This window comes from Dermacentor andersoni, chromosome 3, assembly GCF_023375885.2.
Source record: "Dermacentor andersoni chromosome 3, qqDerAnde1_hic_scaffold, whole genome shotgun sequence".
Taxonomy (NCBI): domain Eukaryota; kingdom Metazoa; phylum Arthropoda; class Arachnida; order Ixodida; family Ixodidae; genus Dermacentor; species Dermacentor andersoni.
The window spans coordinates 36,851,178-36,872,702 of record NC_092816.1 but is presented as its reverse complement, the minus strand read 5'-3'; the positions used below and the strand labels follow the sequence as shown (position 1 = coordinate 36,872,702).

Genomic DNA, 21,525 nt, shown 5'->3' with positions numbered 1-21,525 from the left:
ACTCTCATGGTCATTTGATCAACTTGGTATGTACCATAATTGGTATAGTATGCCAAAAGTGTATGACAAAAAATGATATGTCATTAATGATATGACATGAATCTCATGACATGCCTGTCATGAAACAGCCACCTACGTCTTGGTGCCCTCATGGTTGTTTTGTTAACTTCATAGGCTCCCCGCACAGTGCTTCACATAACATCCATTCCCACATGGCATAGGATCTGCTGGCATTTTTTCATCTTGCTCTACAATTTTCACATTGACATTTTTCATTAATTTAAGAAGTTGGTGAAATAAGTATAATTATCTGATTAGGCAGAAAGCAAGAGGTAGTCTGAGTATCTGCAAGCAACAGCAAGCAACATTACCTTGGTTCTGTCCAGCTATGTGGCATTTGCATATTTTTAAATCTTTGTGCATTATAGTTTGGACACCCTGTATAAAAAGCTAGATACACAGACAGGCGCCCACTTCTCAGCCAGCTGTGCTGCTCCGCTATTTAGATTCTTTATCAAGGAGTAACTGTGCAGCGCATTTACGCACGAAATCAAGATAATATACAACGGTGAAACATGCAGAAGTCCACTGCTAGTGCCAGTCATCTTCGCAGTTTGTTAAAACGATATCTTAATTACGCATGTCATTAAGGTAGGATGCAAGGCATCGAGGTGGCCAAAGTCTCTGACGCCATCTGCACTGCTTTCAGAAACGTGCACAGCTGCACACAGCCCCCCTATTTCGGGAAACGTAGCTTTGCAAGGTCTGTGAAGCAGCTGGTCATGTAAGGCAATATTGCGTGAATAGCTGGCTCCATGCTCACCATCAAAAGCTGAGAATTGCGAAGTGTACGTGAGGGTACACCGTGCGCCAATCTAGGCAACCGATTGTTCAATACAAATTGCCGGCATTGCTGTGTGCCGCCAATTTTTTTCGTGACAGGATAAAACTCAAATTATTGACAGCACATCACCTATGCTGCGTCATTCATTAGTATCATAAAATCGACATTCTAGAAAAAAAGCAATGCAGTGAACCAAGGAAATGAATACTATGAAAAGTAAACGTGCTTTCACAATCACGAGAAAAAAGTGCACTTCTTCTCTGGGTTCATCGGTGAACCGGGGCTGCACCGGAACGCACTAGCGAATCTCTGCATCTGTCGTAGGGGCACATTGCAGGTCTCACCGGTGTTGTTTGTGGCACAAGTCGTAAGGCAGTAGGTCAGGAAGAAGACCTGGTCATCGGTGTAGTCGTCGAGACCGTGCAGGCGGTGTTGGACGTACCTGCCGTGTTTTATGCTAGCCCTGCGGTGCGCAATGAACGATGTGGTAAGTGCCGGTGCCAGGGGGAACAAGGCCGCGAAATGAACCTCCCGTGGGTCGCGGCTACCAGCTGGCAGCGTGTTCGCATCAGAGGTTGTGCCACTGCCTCCAGACTTGCGGTCAGGTAACAAGTCGCAGCCGACTCGTTGCGTATAAGCCGGGGAGTCCCACCAAAGCTCTCTCTTGCCTTGGCCCGTGACGAAGACGCCACGCTTGTCGAACGAACGCACGATGCACTCTGCGATGAGCGTGCCGAAGCTGCCATACATCATGGCTGTTGTGCCACTCAGGTAGAGTATGGGAGGCTCCATGGCACCCAGAGATATGTAGGCGATGTTGTAGTAGTAGTCGTATCGACCTGGCGAGCCGTCCCCGAGCCTCTTGGAGTAGATGCTGATGAAGTTGTCGTGGCCGATGAGAAGCCGGTAGGCTTCCGCGACTTTGATGTAATTTTCCAAGAACGAGGCGCCGATACTTGGAAAGTCTCGGTATAACCGAGCCAGATCGACATCAGAGAAGAAGTTCTCCTCTGGCATCGTGTCCAGAGTCATTGCGTCAATTTTGACGGTCGCCTTACTCTTGATGGTGGCGTCTATCCACTCGGCGTCTTCCAGCTGCTGCTTGATCGTCGTCTGAATGCTCCGGTGGAAACGTGCGAGTTTGCCGCGCACACTGCTGCTGTAGCGCGTATAAATGTGGCTGGCCGCAATCAGCAAACCGAAGTTGCCGGTGGTGTACCTGATGCAGGTCAGCTTCCATATGCGCCTGGCAACTTTGGGGTCGGCGCTGTAACGCATCTCTGGTTTTCCTGCGGCCAACCACAGGGACGTTCGGAGGAACACGAACGATAAGCCTTCCATGAGCGTCTGCCTCTTTTTCTTGTAGTTCTCAAGCAGGGTGTACATGCTCTGCAGTATTGCTTCATCTTCCAGAGCAACTGGGCTGTCCGGTGTCCACGTGAACTGGGGACTGTACAGTTTGTTCAGGCTGTTGAGCCAGTCGTACCCCCATTTGGGCATCAGCTGCTCAATCTCCTTCATCATAATCTGCGTGTCAGTCGTGGCACCCGGTGGAAGTTTGAGCACGGCATTTATGATGTCCTCCACGGTGCTCTTCAGTTCCTGGATGCTCGAGTCGGACGGCGGTTCGACCCCGAGTTCACCGCAGTGCCATCTGACGACTTCGGCAAACGTAACTGGTGTCCATCTGGGATCCAAAAATCTGGGGCTCAGTATGCCACGCGTAATGTATAGCGTCTGCGGCCTCCGCTTGTATGCAGGCAAGGCCTCCAGTCGAAAGAGGAAGTTGATGTTCCAGGTGATAGTAAGGTTCAGCAATGGGAGCAGCGCGTCGATGGCCGATTGTTTTTTCTCCGGCCACAAGAAACCTAGGCCCTGCTTGAAGTTCATGTAGAGTTCTACATCGGTCGGCGTCAAATTGCGTAGCTGGATGCAGCTCTTGAAATAGTCCATCGCCTTTGGCACCACGGCCTTCTCGCTCGGGCCTTCCATCTCTTCCATGGCGATTTGGGTCGAGTCGGCGAAGACTCGCGCGACCATCGAACGCTCTCCCCGTTTCGGCTTCCAGGAGCCACACGTGAACTTGTAGAAGTCGTTGCAGGGGTCGACGCTAGTGTTCATGGCCTCCTTGAGCTCAGTGGCATGCCTAAGGCAATCGGGAGTGTTGCAGAACACTATGGTGGCATGTGGCTTGGACCATATCATGATCATCAGCAGGGCTCCACTGGTGAGGAACAGCACTATTGCAATGGTGACCATCTTCTTCGCATTTGAATGTTGGTGACGGGTCGTCATGTGGCTAGTCTAAAGAAAGAATGAAATAAAGAAATAGAGGTGACCTTGTTTTATAGGCTGGTCGCCGCATAGATACACAGAAACAAACTATCTTATAAGGCTACCTAAGAATTCAGTGCAAACTCCGCACACATAACTGGAGTGTAGCTGCCTTCCACGCTCCGAAAAGTATATACGAGGTGTGACACAAAGGAAACGAGACTAAGTGTGTAGCTTGAAAAAAGAGTGGAGTTGGCAACAACTGTTTTACTGACATCGTCCCACACACCTCCTCTATTCATGCGGCCAGTTTCGACGGAACCGATCACGCCAGTTGGGAGTGCTGCGTCATTGAGTGAACATGTGCAACTGCATTCTGCTGGAAAAATGTCTGATGTAAAAACCGAACTGCGAATCAACATCAAGCTTCTTGTGAAACTTAAGAAATCAGCCACGGAAACATTTCAAATGTTACCTGAGGATTATGGAGATGAAACTTTGTCTCGTGCACATGTGTTTGAATGGTGTAAACGGTTTTCAGGGGGAAGGGACAGTGTGGAAGATCAACGTGCTGGGCGCCCAAGGTCAGCGATTACAGACCAAAACATTGCCCAAGTTCGTGATGTGAACCGTGGTGACCGAAGGTTAAGTGTTCGTGCAGTGGCGGGGTTGGTTAACTTGGATAGGGAAGCTGTTCAACGCATTTTAACGGACAAATTACACATGCGGAAGATTCGTGCGAAGGTTGTTCCAAAAGTTCTGTCCGATGACCAACAACAGTGCCGTAAGGACTTGTGTGTGGACATGTTAGAACACATTGCAAACGAGCCAAATTTGTTGGAATCTGTTGCAACATATGATGAGACATGGATTTTTACCTATGACCTAGAAAGTAAGCACCAGTCAATGCAGTCCAAGTCCCCAGAATCCCAAGAATTAAAGCACGCATGTCAAAATCAAAATTCAAGGCAATGTTAATTGTTTTCTTCGACATTAATGGAATTGGGATGATTGAGTGGGATCCCAGTGGTCAGACTGTTAATCAACACTACTACATCGAAGTACTAAAAAGTCTTAGTGAAAACATTTGAAAAAAAAAGGTCACATTTGTGGAGCGATGGATGGTTGTTGCACCGGGAGAATGCACCGCTCACACGGCCCTATCTGTCAAGCAGTTTCTGACCAGCAAAAAACATTACTGTGATGGGGCATCCTCCTTATTCACCTGAATTGGCTCCATGCGACTTTTTTTTTATTTCCTAAAGTTAAATCTTCCTTAAAGGGAACCCATTTTACCTCAGTTGAAGAGGTTCAGGCAAGAAAGGAGAATCTCCTGAAGGGCCTTCCAAGTACCTCATTTCAGAACTGTTACCAGCAATGGCAGCACCGAATGCAGAAGTGTGTGAATGCTGAAGGGGACTACTTTAAAGGTGATAATGTCTCAGAGAACCGATTCTGTAAGTACAATAATTTATTGGACCAGTCTCGTTTTTTTTTTTCGCACCTCGTATAGTGCCCGACTGAGACAAAGTCAGCGCTTGACCTCTGACACTCATGCCAGCTGGAGTCTGCTGGAGTAGCTCAAAAGTGTAGCTATTGTTCTGCTAATGTGAATGCTAGGCTTATTGGAAAATGAAAGTTCTTATGTATCTAACTGAAGTATTACCTTTGCCTCAATACTTATACTGCTATCTCCAAAAAAAAATTGGAATTTCATCTTAAAACCAGTGACACAAAGGTATATCTATGTCAACGTACGGGAAAATTAGCCGCCTTAAGGGGCCTCTCACCAGGCCTCATAGCAAATTTTGGTTATACGCTAGAAGTTAATACAATCATTTTACTTGACAGTGCGTAGCGTTCTAGAATTAGTTTGCAGCATCTTTGGCAATGGCAGTGAAGTTATTAATCGTGTATTTGATCCCTCGACAAATTCTATAAGAGGGATGCTGAGCTACAAAGGGACATTAAATATAAAACTGATTTCTTCTCTATCAGCCAGTTATCATGGTACGATATCGAAAACACCATACCTAACACGATAAGACGCTTAGTAAGCCAGAAGAAGCGCAATGGCAGAATACTGGTGGCGATGGCGCTAGGGTGGCTACAAGGCCCCCCTAACTTCTAGCCACCCTAACGCCGCCTTGAAGTTCTCGTACCAGCTGCTCGCTGTGACGTCATTTATTTTAACAGCGTCCTTTAAAGGCCTATTGTGTTGTGGGTAAGATAGGGTACATTGTGTTCTAAAGAAACTAAATGTTGAACATGACGAGTTTCAGGAAATTTTTCTGAACCGACGCGGTCTAAATGCAAAGAAATACTTAGAAATTCGTGACGTCACAGTTATCTACCGGCATGGGGATAAGGCGCGAAATTAAGAGACTGAAACATTGGCCTTCATTTTTTTCTTCTAATAATCAACGTGTTGTTTAGAAATTAAGAACGGAGTTTTTTTTTTTATATATAACGCTTTATCCTTCCAGACTGACTCGGTTGCTATTCAGTAGCAGCGCTTATGTGAATACGACAATGGCTCATCGCATCGCATTTCGTGCACGTCCCATTCATGCAAATAGCGGTAATGCGGCAGGGGGCGAAGGCAGCGTGGCCATTTCTCCGCGTTGAAAACGGTGTATGTAAAATTAGGAGTGTGTTTATTTAACCATGTTCATTGGTATGCCATTAATTTTGTTGGAAAAGCGTATGGCGCGATGCTGCAAAACTGGACAACAGGCAAGGATCAAAGGCGAGGTAAGTCTTGGATAACCGCAGGAATGCTCAAAATGCATCTGATAACCTACGTCAACAAGGGCTTGTAAGACAACCTAAAGCAGCCCACGTCTTGGAAAGCGTGCCTGTATGCATTCCGACGCATTCTTCCTGTGTTAAGTAATGTGCAGATAAAATAAAGAAGGCGTTTCCAAGCATGCGCCTATTTATTGTTTCTTGTTTATGGGGTTTCCTTTGAAAATATAAGTAATGCCTGCCAGCAAGGATTTGCATGAGTTCCTCACTTGACCTGGGAGAGGCTGTATTAGTCGTGGCATGGTACCCGCGATTCATTTCGCTTGCTTCTGGCTGCCAGGCAGAGAAAGATCGCTATATATCCCCCGTCTTTCTCTTTAAGTATAACACCCAGTTTTTACCTCCAGAATGAAAGAATTTAGTACAGCCCGTAAATGTACGACCCTATGTATGAAACAGACCAACGAGAGGTGGCGCCCTCCATATAATTCGCGTACGCGTCCGTCTTGCCAGTGGTGAATCACGCTTTGTCTGCAGTTACGCAAGATGTAATATAATCCGGGCCAGCATTGGAACCAGTCTGCTTCGACTGTCAAGTAGACACTATTGAGTCTAATTAATGGAAAGCATTTGGAACACATCCCTGCGAAATTATGTCACCTCGCTAAGACCTAATAAAGTAATGAAAGTTAATATCGCTATGCTCTAAAACGTTTCGTAAGATAACCTAAGACGAACACAATATAGCAGGCAACATTTAGGTTCCAGGCTACCAAGCAGGCTGCTCAGCCGCCATCTTGTTTTGACAGCAGAGTATCCTGGATCGTATTTGACTACGATGTTTTCGCGATGCTGTCTTGTTTGCCAGTTTGCCGGGATAGATGCTGTCTAAATTCCATGGAGTCAATATCACCAACTCTTGGAGGAAAAGCTTCCTATGGGGCCCATGTATTGAAATCGGTAACCGCAAAGGCGCCGCCATGCGTTGCCACTCCGTGCAGGCGCAGACGATGATGGCGCGATTAAGGCCAGACGCGCAATCAACGTGATCCTGATCCTCACTCACTATAGTGGCACCATCTGGTTCCGGCACATGCAGACGCATGCTTTCACGCACCGTGAGTTTTACATACATATTTTATAAATACCCATCCGATCTTGCTGAAAAATATATGGCATGAACTTTACCCGATACCTATACGTACGTGCTACTTGTGAATGCTTGTTCTTGCATAACAGTTTGAAGGCTTTCTAGTGTTGCAAAATGAGTCGTTGCAACATGGCGGCGCCCTAGCGGTTGTCACTTTTTTCGCCCAGCATAGAGTTAGTGTTCTCACTCTATTGTAAGTTTACGCCGAACTAGCGGCACCTGCTGAAAAAACATATACTGATCTTAAAGTTTATGCTGTTGTTGGTTGCATGCGGTGGAAATATTGGGACACAAATGCGTCATAGGCGTCGGGTTTTGAACATCACCTATTAGAACACAATTTAAGATGACGGCTGTCCGCTTCGCTTTAGCGTTCACGGTGAGTATTCGAACACTATGGCATGGCATGGTAGGCATGGAAGCCTCGTTGCAGACGATGCTCCAGACGACGCGCTGTCTGTTCTTTCACGCATCTGCGCATGGCTTGGGGTGTCTGTTTCGTAATTTTTCGTTGCTTGAAGCTTCGGCCACCGGATATCATCGTTATATTTAAATTTCGTGAGCTTTAATTGAGAACCGCGCCTTAAGATCAGCTGAGAAGTCGGTGCTGATATTACGATATATTTGATGCGCGCGACTCACCGCTGCTATCGTTGTAGGGCTTGCAGCGGTTTCCGTACCCTTCGCGATCGGGTTAGCCCCATTTTCCTGGAGTTCCATTTTCTTCGTTCCTGGCCTTCCATCCTTCGATTTCTGGCTTTTCTAAACACATGTAAAGAAAAAGAAAAATGCGATGAAAAAATTCGCATTCTGCTTTCACTCCTCGCGTTTAAGCCAACAAGTACATATATATGAGCCAACAATGACAGCTGCAAGGAAGACGCTTTAACACAACGTCATGTGCTTTATATACGCTGTACTTGTCTTTTTTTCGTGGGGCTGCCTGTCTGTCGTGGATACCAGTAGACACACGGACATGCACAGTCGTCATCAAAGTGAAACGGAAAGGACTATGTTTCTTAAAACGACTATAACAAGTAATGCATGGGTTCAAATCTGGGATTATTTATACATGAAAATAAGTTTTCTTGATGAAGCTTTAGTCTCACTGAACGCTTTTATGACGAGCACGTGTGTTTAGGCCCTACGGAGAGTCTAAAAGAATATTTAGGTGTTACCTTTCATACTGACGACGACTGTACATGTTGCATGCACAACATACACACTTCTAAAACTTAATACGAAACAATGTTGCCTTAACACACTGTTCATGTGTTTTCAGCACTCTGATAATACAAACTCTTATGAAATATATGCAATAGTACTTTTTTCTATAAGTTCCGACCGTAAGCGCGTAGGAAAAATAACACGACTTTACTAATGCTTCGGCCGGGGTCCGGCCTTCCCTTTCATATATATACAGGGTGTCGCAGCTAACTTTAGCAGGAGCTTAAGAGTAGCGAATGCCACGTAGCTGGACATAACCAGGTTAATGTATGCCGTCGCTTGGAGATGCTCCGAGTATATGAAATGAAAAAAAAAATCTATATGAAAAGTAAATATGAGTATATAAAAGTATATATGAAAAAAATAACCAGAGTATCTCCAAGTGACGGCAAAGAACATTACCGTGGTTCTGTCCAGCTACATGGCATTGGCATATTTTTAAACTCCGGCTAAAGTTAGCTGGAACACCCTGTATATATCGGTAATTTATAATTCCGCGATTGCATGGTTGTTCCAAAAGCAGTACCTCAAACACAAGTTTTCCCTGTGGATCGTTCGGCCCCAGGACTACACATACGACGTGCGTCACCGTGCTGGGGCACAAAGCCAGCTTGAGGACGCTTTATCACGAAACCCAATCGACGAAGCCACCCCGCGGACCAGAGAAAACTGGGTCATGTTTTCTCAAAAAGACCTGACAAAGGCCCAACGCGCCGACAAAGGTTTCGTTTCCCTCATAAAATCTACTTTCAAAGTGTCCGTCGAAATGCATTGGCGTTCCATTTACATTCTTTAAGAAACCGCTGTGTTATGCATTGAAGTACAAAATTAACTGGAACACCAATGCAGTTCGACGGACATTTAGAAAACTAATATCTCGAGACCGGTGCTGCCTAGAGAATTCGTTCCAAGTGGATACGCCTTGCGAACTCAGCGGCCATAATTCGTAGGTTTTAAGTACGTGCCGTAAAGGACTTAGTGTAATTACGTTAATTGTTCAATTTAAGACTCGATTTCTCGTAGAAGTAATGGCCGCCTCATGGAGTAGTTTAGATGAAGGGTCACAATTGCACTATCTGCCGTAGGCAATCAAACAATTTCGTGCAGCTACAATAAACCCTGCATATGGTCGACCCTCGCGTTGTAGTCTACCAAGACTAACGCTTGTCGACATGGCTTCTGATCTGACATCGATTCGCTGGGCCGTTATGAGGAGGATCACCGTCCGCTCGCCTACACTCCACAACCACGATTCGACATGCTTGCTGACGTGCCCGCCTATGGGCGTGCGTGGCCTCCGAGTCGCACGCAAATGTCGGAGACTATGGGGCGTGTCGGCATGAGCGTGCGCTGGCTACTGGAAAGAGCTGCGGTCGCTCGAAGTCGCCAGCACGTCAACCAACACCTCTCGCTGTAGCGACGCAATGCCACCCATCGCAGAGATTCACTTCGCATCAGAATTTAAACGGGCTTAATGCGAGTCATACTTCACAGCTCCCGAGCTGACCTGCCATTGTTCGTCGCAGTGTTAAATCCTCCAGACCAGCCATTCACAAGCTGTATATAAATTTCGCTTTCCTGGCTAATGTGGGTCAACACTTTTCTTCGCTAACGCGCGTCAAGGAACGTGCCACGGCCACATAAAAAAAAAAAACAAACTCTACAGACGTTTCTTGCTGAAGTGACAGTCTGTGCAGCCTGTGGAGTTTGCACGTGTTGCCCATTTATTAGTGTCTACAGATTGACTGTGGACCTCAAAAGACCAATGTTTGCGCACTGACGACTTTTGCCTGTAGGCAGCGTATAGAATTATGTAGACGAAACCCTATAAACGTGACAAAGCTGTCCTGAAGGCTGCAGAATTGATTTTCACGAGGACGCTTGCCCGCACTCACTCGTTTCGATGACGTGCTGGACGTGGATGATGACTTGTGAGCCTCTGAGCGCTTCCGCCTCTGTAGAGCCAGTGCAGCCCTGGCGGCCATGGCGGACCTGTACGGCGACGCAGAAGGCAGGTGCAGGAACGAGGTGGCTATGGCTGCCGGAGTCGACGTGCGCGTTCTCGGTGACGCTCGTTGAGACGGCTGGCAGGCTCCCGAACCCTTGTCTCGCGAGCTCGCGCTCTCTTCTTCTGCTTCTTCGTTCAGAAATTTGGCGCGTATCCACGAGGGGAGGGGGCGGGGATTGGCCATGATTCTCAATGGAAACATGAATTTCTTGCCTCCTGTTAATTTTTAGATTTGGACTATCTATATTTAATTAATAGTGATTATAAATTATGTTTCGGTCGTTTTCTTGAATAGTGGTCATACCAATTTTGGCGAAGATGCTACATAACGAAAATAACGCGATTCAGTGTTAATAACGAGGAACATGTGTTCTAACAGGAGAGTCTCCCGGTTGCAATGACGTACTCATTATTGCGACTCGGGGTAGCAGACGAGAGATGGACTCTTGAGGCGGAAGAGGAGAAGACGAAAAGCTTTATAGAATCTGTACATATAGCAGGTAATAGAGCGTTTTAGTTTAGGGGACGCAATCGCATGCGCAGCCCCAGACGTAGGGGTCAGCGCATGCGCAGTACCGGCGTCCCTAGTTCTTGCGTACGCCTTTGCGTCCCTAAACTAAAACTCTCTAATAGCTTACAAGTAGCGGTGCTGAAGAGCGCACCAGACCGACGGGGCGGCTGGTGGCGACTCTCTCTCTTAACAATGGGCCGGCTCTGCCTTAACTCCCTTTGCGCATCCCATCGTCGGCAGGAACGAAGCAGGAGCGGCGCTGACGTCAACCGCGTCGCTTTCCTTTTTCGTCAAAGGAGAAGTTCAAGCTGCGTAAAACCGGTCTCCACGACAGGGGTTAGCAGTTCTGTGGAATTCTGAAGGCTGGCAGTGGATTGGTCATGCTGCTCTGTGTCCCCGGAACCCTCAGTTCGAGTCACGGAAAGGGTTCGGCAGTTTCCTGGCACTTTGCCGGTTGTCACCAACGGCAACCACTTCAGAAGAACGAGATGGGGAGGGGGATGATGATGATGAAGCAACATTTACTGGGTCCGAAATAAATCGGTAGTGCACGCAGGAACCAGACGGGGTGGTTCCCTAGTTACGGGACCCATATGTTCCCAGCAGCTCCTGGCCCCTGTCCGTCAGTGCGAGCTGAATCGGTAGGGCGGGGCTGGATAACAAGGTCTCCCATCGCTCAAGGGGTTGGGGATTGGGGGTGTTGGTGGGAAGGGGAGGAGGGGTGGTCTTGAGTTCTGTGCATTTTGCCAAGACGTGCGGCAGGGTGCCCTTTTCTCTTCAGCAAAAAGGACAGAGCATATCGTATTCCGCAGGGTACATGCGGTTCATGAGTACGGGATACGCAAGTGATCCCGCCTGTGCTCGACGCAGGATCGTCTGTTGTTGCTTGGTGAGTTTGTGGTGCGGTTCTGGCAGTCTGAACCTTTCCTCTCGTTACATCCGGGTAAAGTCTCGAAAGCTGGTAACAGGGCGCGGTAGCTCTTCCGGCTCGTGCTCGGCCCGGATTGACATTTCTCGGGCATGGTAACTGGCGATGGTGTTGCCTGCTACCTGCAAGTGAGCCGGGACCCACACGAGCTCTATGGCTCTTCCCAGAGGCTTGTGCTTGGCTAGAATTGCTCGGGCCGCGGAGGAGATTACCCCCCTGCGGAAGCTTCTGTAGGCTGTCTTTGAGTCGGTGACTACGGTGTCCACGCTCGACTGTGCGAATGCGAGGGCCACGGCCGCTTCTTCGGCAACTGCGGGGTCTGTTGTCTTCAGGGACGCGCTGACGATTAGCCTGTCTTTTGGATGTAACCACCACCGCTGCACGGTCACTGTGTTTACGGAGCGAGGCGTCCGCGTAGATGACCCTGGGGTTCTCTTCCAGCTTCCGGGCTAGGGCTTTGGCTCGCGCGTTGCACCTCTCGTCGTCCTTGCCCGGCGTCATGTTCCGGAGAAGGGGCTTTGTCTGAATGATCGTTTTCCAGTCTTCCGGAAGGGCCGTCTTTATGGGTACTGGCTCGATCTGCCATCCTATCTTGCGTAGGACGGCTCGTCCGTGTTCCATGTGACTGAGCCGGATTCTCTGATTAGAGAGGTGGGCTTCGATGAGCTCCTCCACCGTGTTGTGGGCGCCCATGTCTAGCAGTTTTTGAGTGGACGAGTAAATGGGCATGCCCAGTGCTTGTTTCGTTGCCTTACGAAGCATCGTGTTTAGGGTGTCCCTATTCGCCTTCGTCAGCTGGAGATACGGGGCGGAGTAGGTAACTCGCGAAACGACGAACACGCGTACCAGGCGCATGGCATCGTCCTCTTCAAGGCCTCGGTTTCTATTAGATACCCTCCGAATCATACCAAATATCTGTTCGGTTGTAGTCTTGATCTTTGTGATGGCGGCCTGTGCCTTCCCGTCGCTCTGAAGTAGTAGGCCGAGAATCCTAATCTGCTGTGTTGGCTTGATGGTCGTTCCGGCGATGGTGATAATCACGTTCGGCGGCAGCTCCTTCTTGGATTTTCCCGGTTGGATCATGAGCAGCTCTGATTTCTGGGGAGCGCAGCTCAGTCCGCACGACTTTGCGTACTCGTGCACGGTCGTTGCCGCCCGCTGCAAGACTTCCTCCATCTAGGCATCGGATCCGGCTCGGGCCGTCCACACCGTAATATCGTCGGCGTAGAACGCGTGGTCCACGCCTTCAATTTGCTTGAGTGGATCGGGCAGGGGCAGCAGGGCCAGATTGAAGAGCAGGGGCGACAAGACCGATCCCTGAGGGGTGCCCCTATCGCAGTTCGACAGGGTCCGACTTCTCCTCCCCTATCCTGATGGTCGCCGTTCGGTTTGACAGAAAATCTTTTATGTAGTCAAATGTCTTTCGGCCACACCGGGTTTTGTTTAGCTTCTGCAACACGCTCGCGTGGGACACGTTGTCAAACGCTCCCTTCAGGTCGAGAGCGAGTATCCCGCGCGGCGCGTGCCTCGCTGCCGGCTTGACGGGAAGCGCCCGTTGCCTCCATGTATGGACGCAGTGTGGCACAACATGATGCACAGTTTGACATACTTCCTTTCGGGCTCGACCAAGGATGAAATGTTAATCACGAAGAGAGAAAGGCCCTCATGCTCTGCGTCTCCTTCCTAGTCTTTTACTTCTGCTGCTTTGTCGGCACCCGCAATAAGCGCTTTACCTGTAAAAGGAAGTTCTGCTGTTATTAAGGCGAAAGCCTTGTGTGCGTCGTTACAATGGCTCACACCCCCTTAAGGTGGCGTCTAGTCGAGTGGTGCAAAAACTATCATCATCAGCAATGACTTAACCCCGTAAGCAAGCAAATATGCATTGGCTCATACATCGATTGGAGTCATCCTTAGAATACACACAACAGTATACGTCTCAGTAAAGAACGAGCTCAAAACAAGCGTCCGAACCATCAATAAAGCATTGCATGCCCCCCTCGGAAGTACGCCACGGCCAGGGGCGTAGCCAGGGGGGGGGGGGGGTCCTATGGGGCTTCAGCCCCCCCCCCCCGAAATTTTGTCGTGCTGTCCATGCACCGCCGACGAAAGCAACCCCCGGCGCCGGAAATCATTCTGAATTTTGTCTAGAATGTCTTTTCGACGCTGGAAAAGACATTTAACCGCGAAGATAGCGAACTCGGGCTGGATATCGCGACAACGCCCATGCACCGAGAGTCGCATAACGCCAAGCAGCCCCATCCGACCACAAAGTTTCAAGGAAATTTCGATGGTGAGCGGGCTCGCGGCGGCATCTCGCTGAGGCCGCGGAATCTATGGAGCGCATGGATGTCAATACCGAAAATTTATGGGTATAAATCTCATAAACTGTTGATGTGAAAGGTGCATTGACATTTCCAAAGTTGTGCTTTAGATTTTCAATTGCGGAACTTTGTGTGTTTAATGTTGTTATAAACATTTGACGCCAAAGGTCGATTGACTTTTCTAAAGTCTTACATCGGAACACACAACGAGACAAGTCAAATCAACACACTAGCAGACAAGATCACAAAGCACGCAAGAATTTGTTTACACAATTTTTAACAATGGTCATGCAGTTATTATACATGTATTTTATCCCTCGAAAAATTGTTTAAGAGGAAGCTCTAGCTGGGGCCCAATCCGACGCGGCCTATTCAAATACATGTAAAACGCAGAAACGCTTTTCTGAGATAATCCTGCTAATCGCTTTTAAAGAAATTTGTTGCATTTGAGAGAACGTAAATTAAAGTGTCTGTTTGAAACGGAATTTTGATTTGCGGCCTGAATTTTGTATAGAATATTTTGAAAAATTTGAAATTTCGAAAAAATAGAAGCGCGACGTTTACAAAATAATAGCTATGTACCAAGAACAGATATCTCGGTTCTGTAAACGGCAACTATTAGGAAAGTCAATGCGTACAAATTTGGTGTGTCAATTTGTATGTAGCGTGAATTGGTTACGTTGTGTACAAGGGTTCTGCAAAAGTCGTATTTCCATAATAATAATTTTTTTTTAGATTCATGTTTAACATATCTGTTTTGTCCGCTGTAGATGTACTATTAGATGCAAATCACAGAATTGTGCTATCATTTTTCATTGTTGAGTTACTGAGTTTTAAACTTGATAGTTTCGTTTGCTGAAAATTTGCGATGTTGTCCAATTTTTAACAAAGAATTGACCGCCTAAATGAAAAATTTGAAGCCAAAAGTCACTAGAATTTAGGCGTTTCTTTCAATTCAACAAACATCATCAAATTTGGTGCAGTTGTTGCGAGGAAAAACGAATTAGCCTTATACATGTATTTAAATAGCAGCACCCGAGCTAAAGCTTCCTCTTAAGGAGGAGGCCGAGCTGCAACATGAGCCCCCCCCCCCCCGAACGAAATTTCTGGCTACGCCACTGGCCACGGCCGAGGATGCTCGCCAAGCAAGTAACAAAGTGCGACGTGCGAAGCGGTGGGAACAAGGCGTTCGATCGCTAGTGCTGCTTTCCCTTGCTGAGCGGATGCAGCGTAAAGTCGGAGAGAAACGCCGTTGGCGTGAGTCTGACACTGCTATGCGAGCGTGCGAACTACTGCTAAGCGTTGAAAACGAGCCGAAGAAACCGAACTGCGAAAGCAGCAACGCGACGATGCGGGACGGCAACGTAGAGAGGAGGCCGAAGCCCGCAGACAACGGCTTGCCATGCGTTTACTTCACACTGCGGCTCGTTATGTCTAGCAAGAAGTCTCACCCCTCCGATCGTACAAATTCATTGTCAAGTGTGCAGCAAGTTTTCGCCTTCACGTGTTGTAGGAGTTCTGAGGATTGGGATGTCACTCCCACCGTTCGTAACCAGTTGTCAAGATTGGATTCGGGCATGAATTAGGTGGTAGCTGGCCCATGCCGACGTCCAACTTATCCACGCTGAGGACGTTGTTGAAGGGAAGGAGTGCTTCTCATCGAGAACGAGAAATATGGGTTTATTTACAGTATCTAGATAAGGACGTTGCAGTTCATCCGTCTAACATGACTGCGAGAGAAAGTACACTGAGCCGCCGCACAACAGCGGTTTATAAACACTCTGTCCTCTCTCGATCCCAAGGTGAGGTAAACGTTCGACCAGGCACCGTAGACGAGCCGCCTCTTTGCGCGAGGGCTTACACACACACACTTCCGCACAGGATCACGGTCCCCAACCGAGGTCAGACGGTGTTCGCAGAACTCGGGGCTGACGTCAGGAACGGTGCGTGGGAAGGGGCCTCCGAAGACGTTCCCTTCGGGACCTGCCTTGCTCATGGCAGACTGGGTCGGCGGTGTCGTGTTCAGGCACAAAACCTGCTTCGTCGAACTCATCTCGGCTCCTGCGACGGAAAGTGGCGGACGCGACGTATTGTCCTTGGTACACAGTAGAATTAGTGACGCCGTTTGGCTTTCCAGGAAAAGTCCACGCCGCTGTCGCACCTGGCTGGCAAAACTTGCACCTCAGTGGGCCGTTCTTAACAGAGTGTAACATGCTGCCGCACTTTTGTTTCCAATGGTTCGTGAATAGTTTGCGCGTCATATGTGCCTTCGAGTGTGCAAATTACGCAAAATGATTTTTTTTTGTTTGCTCAGTTGTTCAAGTATTAGAATGACTTTTCGACTTTTGTTGGTGGGGAAAGTTTCATTGGTGTGTATTGTGTCGTCTGCAGCCGTTTCTGCCGCATATCTAAGAAAATAAATAAATAAATAACTGCCAGAGAAGACGTAAGGCTGTGCGGTGAAACCTCGGTTGCAACATTTGTCATTCGCCCAGTGCATGCTAAACGGTGACACAATAAAGCGCCACATCATATTCACAGGCTTCGACAACAAATGCTAATGCTTTTCTGCAAAGTTTGCCTAAAGCAAATATTTATTAGCAAGAATACGCTCGTCAGCTGTACCGAGATGGAAGAGAGCCATAAGCTCGCCGTTGCAAATACTGTAGAATTTTTTTACAATGTGCCTCGTTACGGCTCGCCGCTGTAAAGAACATTCGCGCATTTATAACGGGGCAAAAACAATGTCTATCGCCCGGGCCACGAAGACATTTCGTTCGCTTCAAAAACGCCCAAAGTCCCGTATTTCTAGCGACGAACCTGAACGAACGCCATGGTCGCGCATAGTGTCTTCGGTGTTTCGCTGCTAAGCCCAAAGGCACGGGATCAAATTACGGCTGCGGCGGGCTCATTGTGATGCGAGGGGAAATGCAAGAACACCCATGTACCGTGTCTTAGATGCGCGTCAAACAACCCCTCGTGGTCAGAATTAGTCCGTAGTCCCCTACTACGGCGTGCCTCATAATCATATCGTGGTTTAGGCACGTGAAACCCCATATTGTTTTATTGCCAATAGCAGTTATACGGACACTGCAGGCGCATTTCTGCCTTCACCGTGAGGTTCCGTATGAAGTCCAAGGGCGATTCAAGGGCGATAAAATCGTCGCGCGCCCTGTGCTATATGTGCGAGTGAAAGCTTGCGAGGGTGAGCCGGTGAACGCAGTTCAGTCTCGCCTGCGCGATCGAGGAACGCGGGACGGAAGCGTGGCCTCTCCTGTCGCTCACGAGGGAGGCGGGTAAGGCAACACCACCTAGACAAGAGAAGGCCTGAGCGCTCAGCGAGTGACGTCACGAAGAGAAGGCCGGCGGCGTGCTCGGGGATACTGGTTGAATGAAGGGATTGCGCCCTTATGGGCAACGTTTACCAGAGCGCAGTTATTGTTTTTTTTTTTAGGCATAGTTGAGCAGATGGCCCGCAGAGAACAGAGGGTGTACCAATATTATTTTATTTATGAAAAACTATTTACGCGCTCCATTCACAAAAAAGCCCGTGCATAAAAAAAAAAAAATGAAATGGTTCAGCCTTGGGATTGAGAACGAATTTCGGGTAAATGATGACAGGGAACATGGCTTATATTGAAAAGTCACAGTGCTGACCTCTTCTTCAGAGTAGCTTCTTTGCATTGATTTGTAGTCGGCCTCAATGAGTTTGCCGTTCAGGCGACCACATAAGTTCTTCAACAAAATGTTAGCACTGCACCATAACACATATCTCATGACAACTTCGCTGGTGTGCCCTTCTTCACATTCGGAACACATGTATTTATTCCAGTCTAGATTAGCCTCTAAACGAATAATTTCGCTTTCGAGGCATTATTACATGCAGTACCGCAGTCCACATATTTACAACACCTCGAATGAGTTTTGCAATGAGATTCAAAACATTCGTGCAACTATTTACAAAGAAACAGCTGTCTTATTCCGCAGAATTCCAGCTTTTGTCTTTTTTTGCCTTAGCATTGGCACCCTATATTCCGTCATGTTCTGCTTCCGATGTTCTGCTTGGTCATAGGCCGATTGCATTGCATGTGACATAGGCAATGTCGAGATATAGCGCTGCTCTCGGACTCCTTTCTTTTTCTCGTTTTATTTTCATTTTCAACCTGTTTTATAGGCAACAACAACGACGACGACTCCCAAATGCCAAATGCACATTGCCTCACTGGCATGGGTTCAAATCCCTGTTCGTAGTCGTAGTCACTCAACCAAATGAACGGACAGACGGGAGAGACAGACGGACGGACCAGACAGACAGTGCACGGATGTGATGAACGGACGAGGCAAACCCAATTTCGAGCACTAAACTTCTGTCGCTGTAAAATTCGATCGAAAACGGACTTGCTTTTGAACAAGTATGCGCCGTACAGTTCCTTCCTGTAAGAGGCCAAATCCGGAACAGCAGAGTGATTGGAAAAGTCCGTGCGATAAAAAGACAGACATTTTGTTGCTTGCCAGTCCCTGCTTTTCCAAGTTTGCTGCTGCTTATGCGCTGCGTCTAAAGTTAAACTATCGTTGAGTGCGTACATATGCCACAAAAGGGTTGTTTCAGGGCAACGTTCCTAGGAATGTGTGATGACAGAAGTTCCTTGCTGTTCGCGCTTTAAACGGCTCTTGAGCCATCCCTCGGGATTGGGGAATAAACACAGTCCGCGGATAGCATACGCTGCTACGTACATGTCAGCCATGTTTTGCAGTCGTACGTGGTGCGTGGAGCTTGCAAGCGAAGCGCGAAGTCACGTTCTCCTCTCTTCTCTGGCGCCTATATTTCGTCCTACAGCAGATTGCCATACACGGATATTATAGGCCAATAACTGACATAAGACAAGAAGGGTGCTCAGATCACTGGGCTCCATCCTACTGCTACGGTGTATTTATTTACTGGCACAGTTTAATAAACTGGCTGAAGTAAGTGAAATACTGCGTTTAGAATTTCGATAGCAATGTCTTTTTTTAAATATATGTTGAAATGGAAAAAGTAATACTGCATGAGACGTTTAGCTAGTGCTGTCACTGTCTATGTGTGCATCCCTGAACGTGTCTCGAGAGTTGGTGAAGGGGTTATGTTTTCTAATCACATGGTAAAACAGAATTATTTTATCGCCACACCATTTGCTTTCACGGTTCTTGCACTCGTGACAATGTACTTGCACGAACAAATTTTATGATGCTGCCAAATGTGACAGCGTTAAAAGATAATATATCTCATGTGAGAAAGAGAGAGAGAGAGAGACAGAGAGAGAGAAACAACTTTATTCGGTCCACTATAGACGTAAGCAAGCTCCACGTCACCTGGCTAGGCCCACTCGGGGACCATCAGGTGAAACCTGACGGCCCTCTCGCGAGCCCTCTGGACTGCCAGGATTTGAGAGGTGTGATCCTGGGCTTTAATTAACTTCATCATTTCCTCTTGAGTGAAAGGGGGACCGGCAGAGGCGCAGCCCCACAGGACATGTTCGAAGTCCGCATAATCACCACACAGAGGGCAGTCCGGGCTTGGGAACCGTTCGGGGTACATTGTGTGCAGCGCCGCGGGGCTCGGGTAAGTGCTTGTTTGCAGAAGCCTTAGAGTGACTGCCTGGGCCCTGCACAGCGAGGAGTGCGGCGAAGGTAGGATATATATCCTACTGGGATTCCAATCCCAATTATATGTCTTCTTGACATATAATTATATTTGCAGATTTCGTTGTACGAGTAGAGAGGCTCGGGTCTCCCACGAGAGGACGCGTTGCCCAGCGCACGGTCAGTCAAACCTCGTGCAGCCGAGTGCGCCTCCTCGTTGGGGTTGATCGAGGCACCCTCAATGGTTCCAAGGTGCGCAGGGAACCAGGCCAAAGAGTGATGTTTCATGTCTTTGGCACTTTGGATGATACGTAGGGCCTGGGGAGCCACCATTCCCATCTGAAAGGCCCTGACAGCGGCCTTGGAATCAGAATAAATCGTGTCGTGTACACTGTCCGTTAATGCAAGAGCAATAGCAACCTGCTCTGCAACACTGGAATTAGAAGTGCGGACGGTAGCGCAGCTAAGGATTTTAGAATCACCGTCGATGACCACTGAGGAGAAGGCCTCTTCTTGAACATACGAAGCAGCGTCTACGAAGCATGTTCGGTCCTTGTTCAAGCGGGCACTGGCGAGCAGAGCTTTACCCCTGGCTCGTCTTCGTCCTTCGTTGTAGGTGGGATGCATATTTCGTGGCAACCGGTGTATGTAAATCTTGGACCTTACGTCGCTAGGCAGCTTCACAGCGTCGAGACTGACGACCGTGGGGTTACGTCCCAGCTTGCCAAGTATGGCTCGGCCCGCTGGCGTACCGGAAAGTCTGACAAACTGGGAAAATTCTTGGGCTTCAATGATTTCTTCGAACGTGTTGTGAATTCCCAAATTGAGGAGGTCTTTTGTGTGCGTTCGGATGGGAAGGCCGAGGGCAAGCTTGAAGACTCTTCTGATTAGGGCATTGATCTTGTTGCGCTCCGATACGAGCCAGTTGTGCATAGCCCCTGAATAAGCGAGGTGGCATAACACGAAGGCGTGGATAATCCGGATCAGATTGTCTTCCTTGATTCCGCGGTACCTGTTGGCGATTCTTCGGATCAGGCCGAGGGCGCTTTCGGTCTTGGAGCAAATGCGTTTGAGGGCGGCTCCATTGGCCCCGTTCGACTCGATGAACATTCCTAGGACCCTGATAGTGTCTACCCGCGGTACTGGGGAGCCCTTACCGGTGAGTAACGTAATGCGGCTCTCTGTTGCTGGCTTCCAGGACCGGTGTGAACCGCCTCTGGGCCTCTTCTTCTAGAGCAAGAGCTTGGATTTAGCGGGCGAGCACCTTAGCCCGGTGGGGATAAGATACCGCTCTGTCACATCGATGGCCTCTTTCAAAGCACCCTCGACCTGCCCTTCACATCCACTGGAGCACCAGATGGTGATGTCATCCGCGTAGATCGTGTGGTTAATGTTCGGGATTTTGTTCAAGGCCCTCGACAGGTTGATCAGGGAGATGTTGAACAGCGTCGGAGAGATCACTGCCCCCTGAGGCGTTCCCTTTGGCCCAAGCTGGATTTCGTGGGTCAAAAACTCGTCAATCTTGAGTCTAGTGGACCTTGAGGAAAGGAAGGAGCGCACGAAATTGTACGCCCGTTTGCCAACGTTACACTCTGTCAGGCTCTTGAGAATAAAGGCGTGCGATATGTTGTCAAAAGCCTTTTCCAGATCCAAGCCGAGAATTGCCTTAGTGTCGGCGGAGGTAGAGTCAATGATCTGGTGCTTGATCAGTCTCATGGCGTCCTGAGTCGAAAGCCCCGACCGAAAGCCAATCATGTTGTGTGTATAGCATTCGTTAGACTCGAGATGGTCAGTGAGGCGGTTAAGCATGGCGTGCTCGGCCATCTTTCCAACACACGACGTCAGGGAGATGGGCCTGAGATTGTCGATGCTCGGCGCCTTACCTGGCTTCGGTA

At 48.4% G+C, this 21,525-nt stretch overlaps 1 protein-coding gene across 1 annotated transcript; it reads right to left on the bottom strand.

Annotated features, from left to right (window-relative positions):
* Positions 1-950: 950 nt before the first annotated feature.
* Positions 951-10,413, bottom strand: LOC129381652 (neprilysin-1-like). The gene is made up of 3 exons (XM_055064683.2): positions 10,139-10,413; positions 7,659-7,778; positions 951-3,148 (listed from the first exon to the last, which is right to left on the bottom strand). The coding sequence occupies exons 1-3, from the start codon at positions 10,226-10,228 to the stop codon at positions 1,079-1,081; spliced, it is 2,280 nt and encodes a 759-aa protein (XP_054920658.2). The 5' UTR covers positions 10,229-10,413; the 3' UTR covers positions 951-1,078.
* Positions 10,414-21,525: the final 11,112 nt, after the last annotated feature.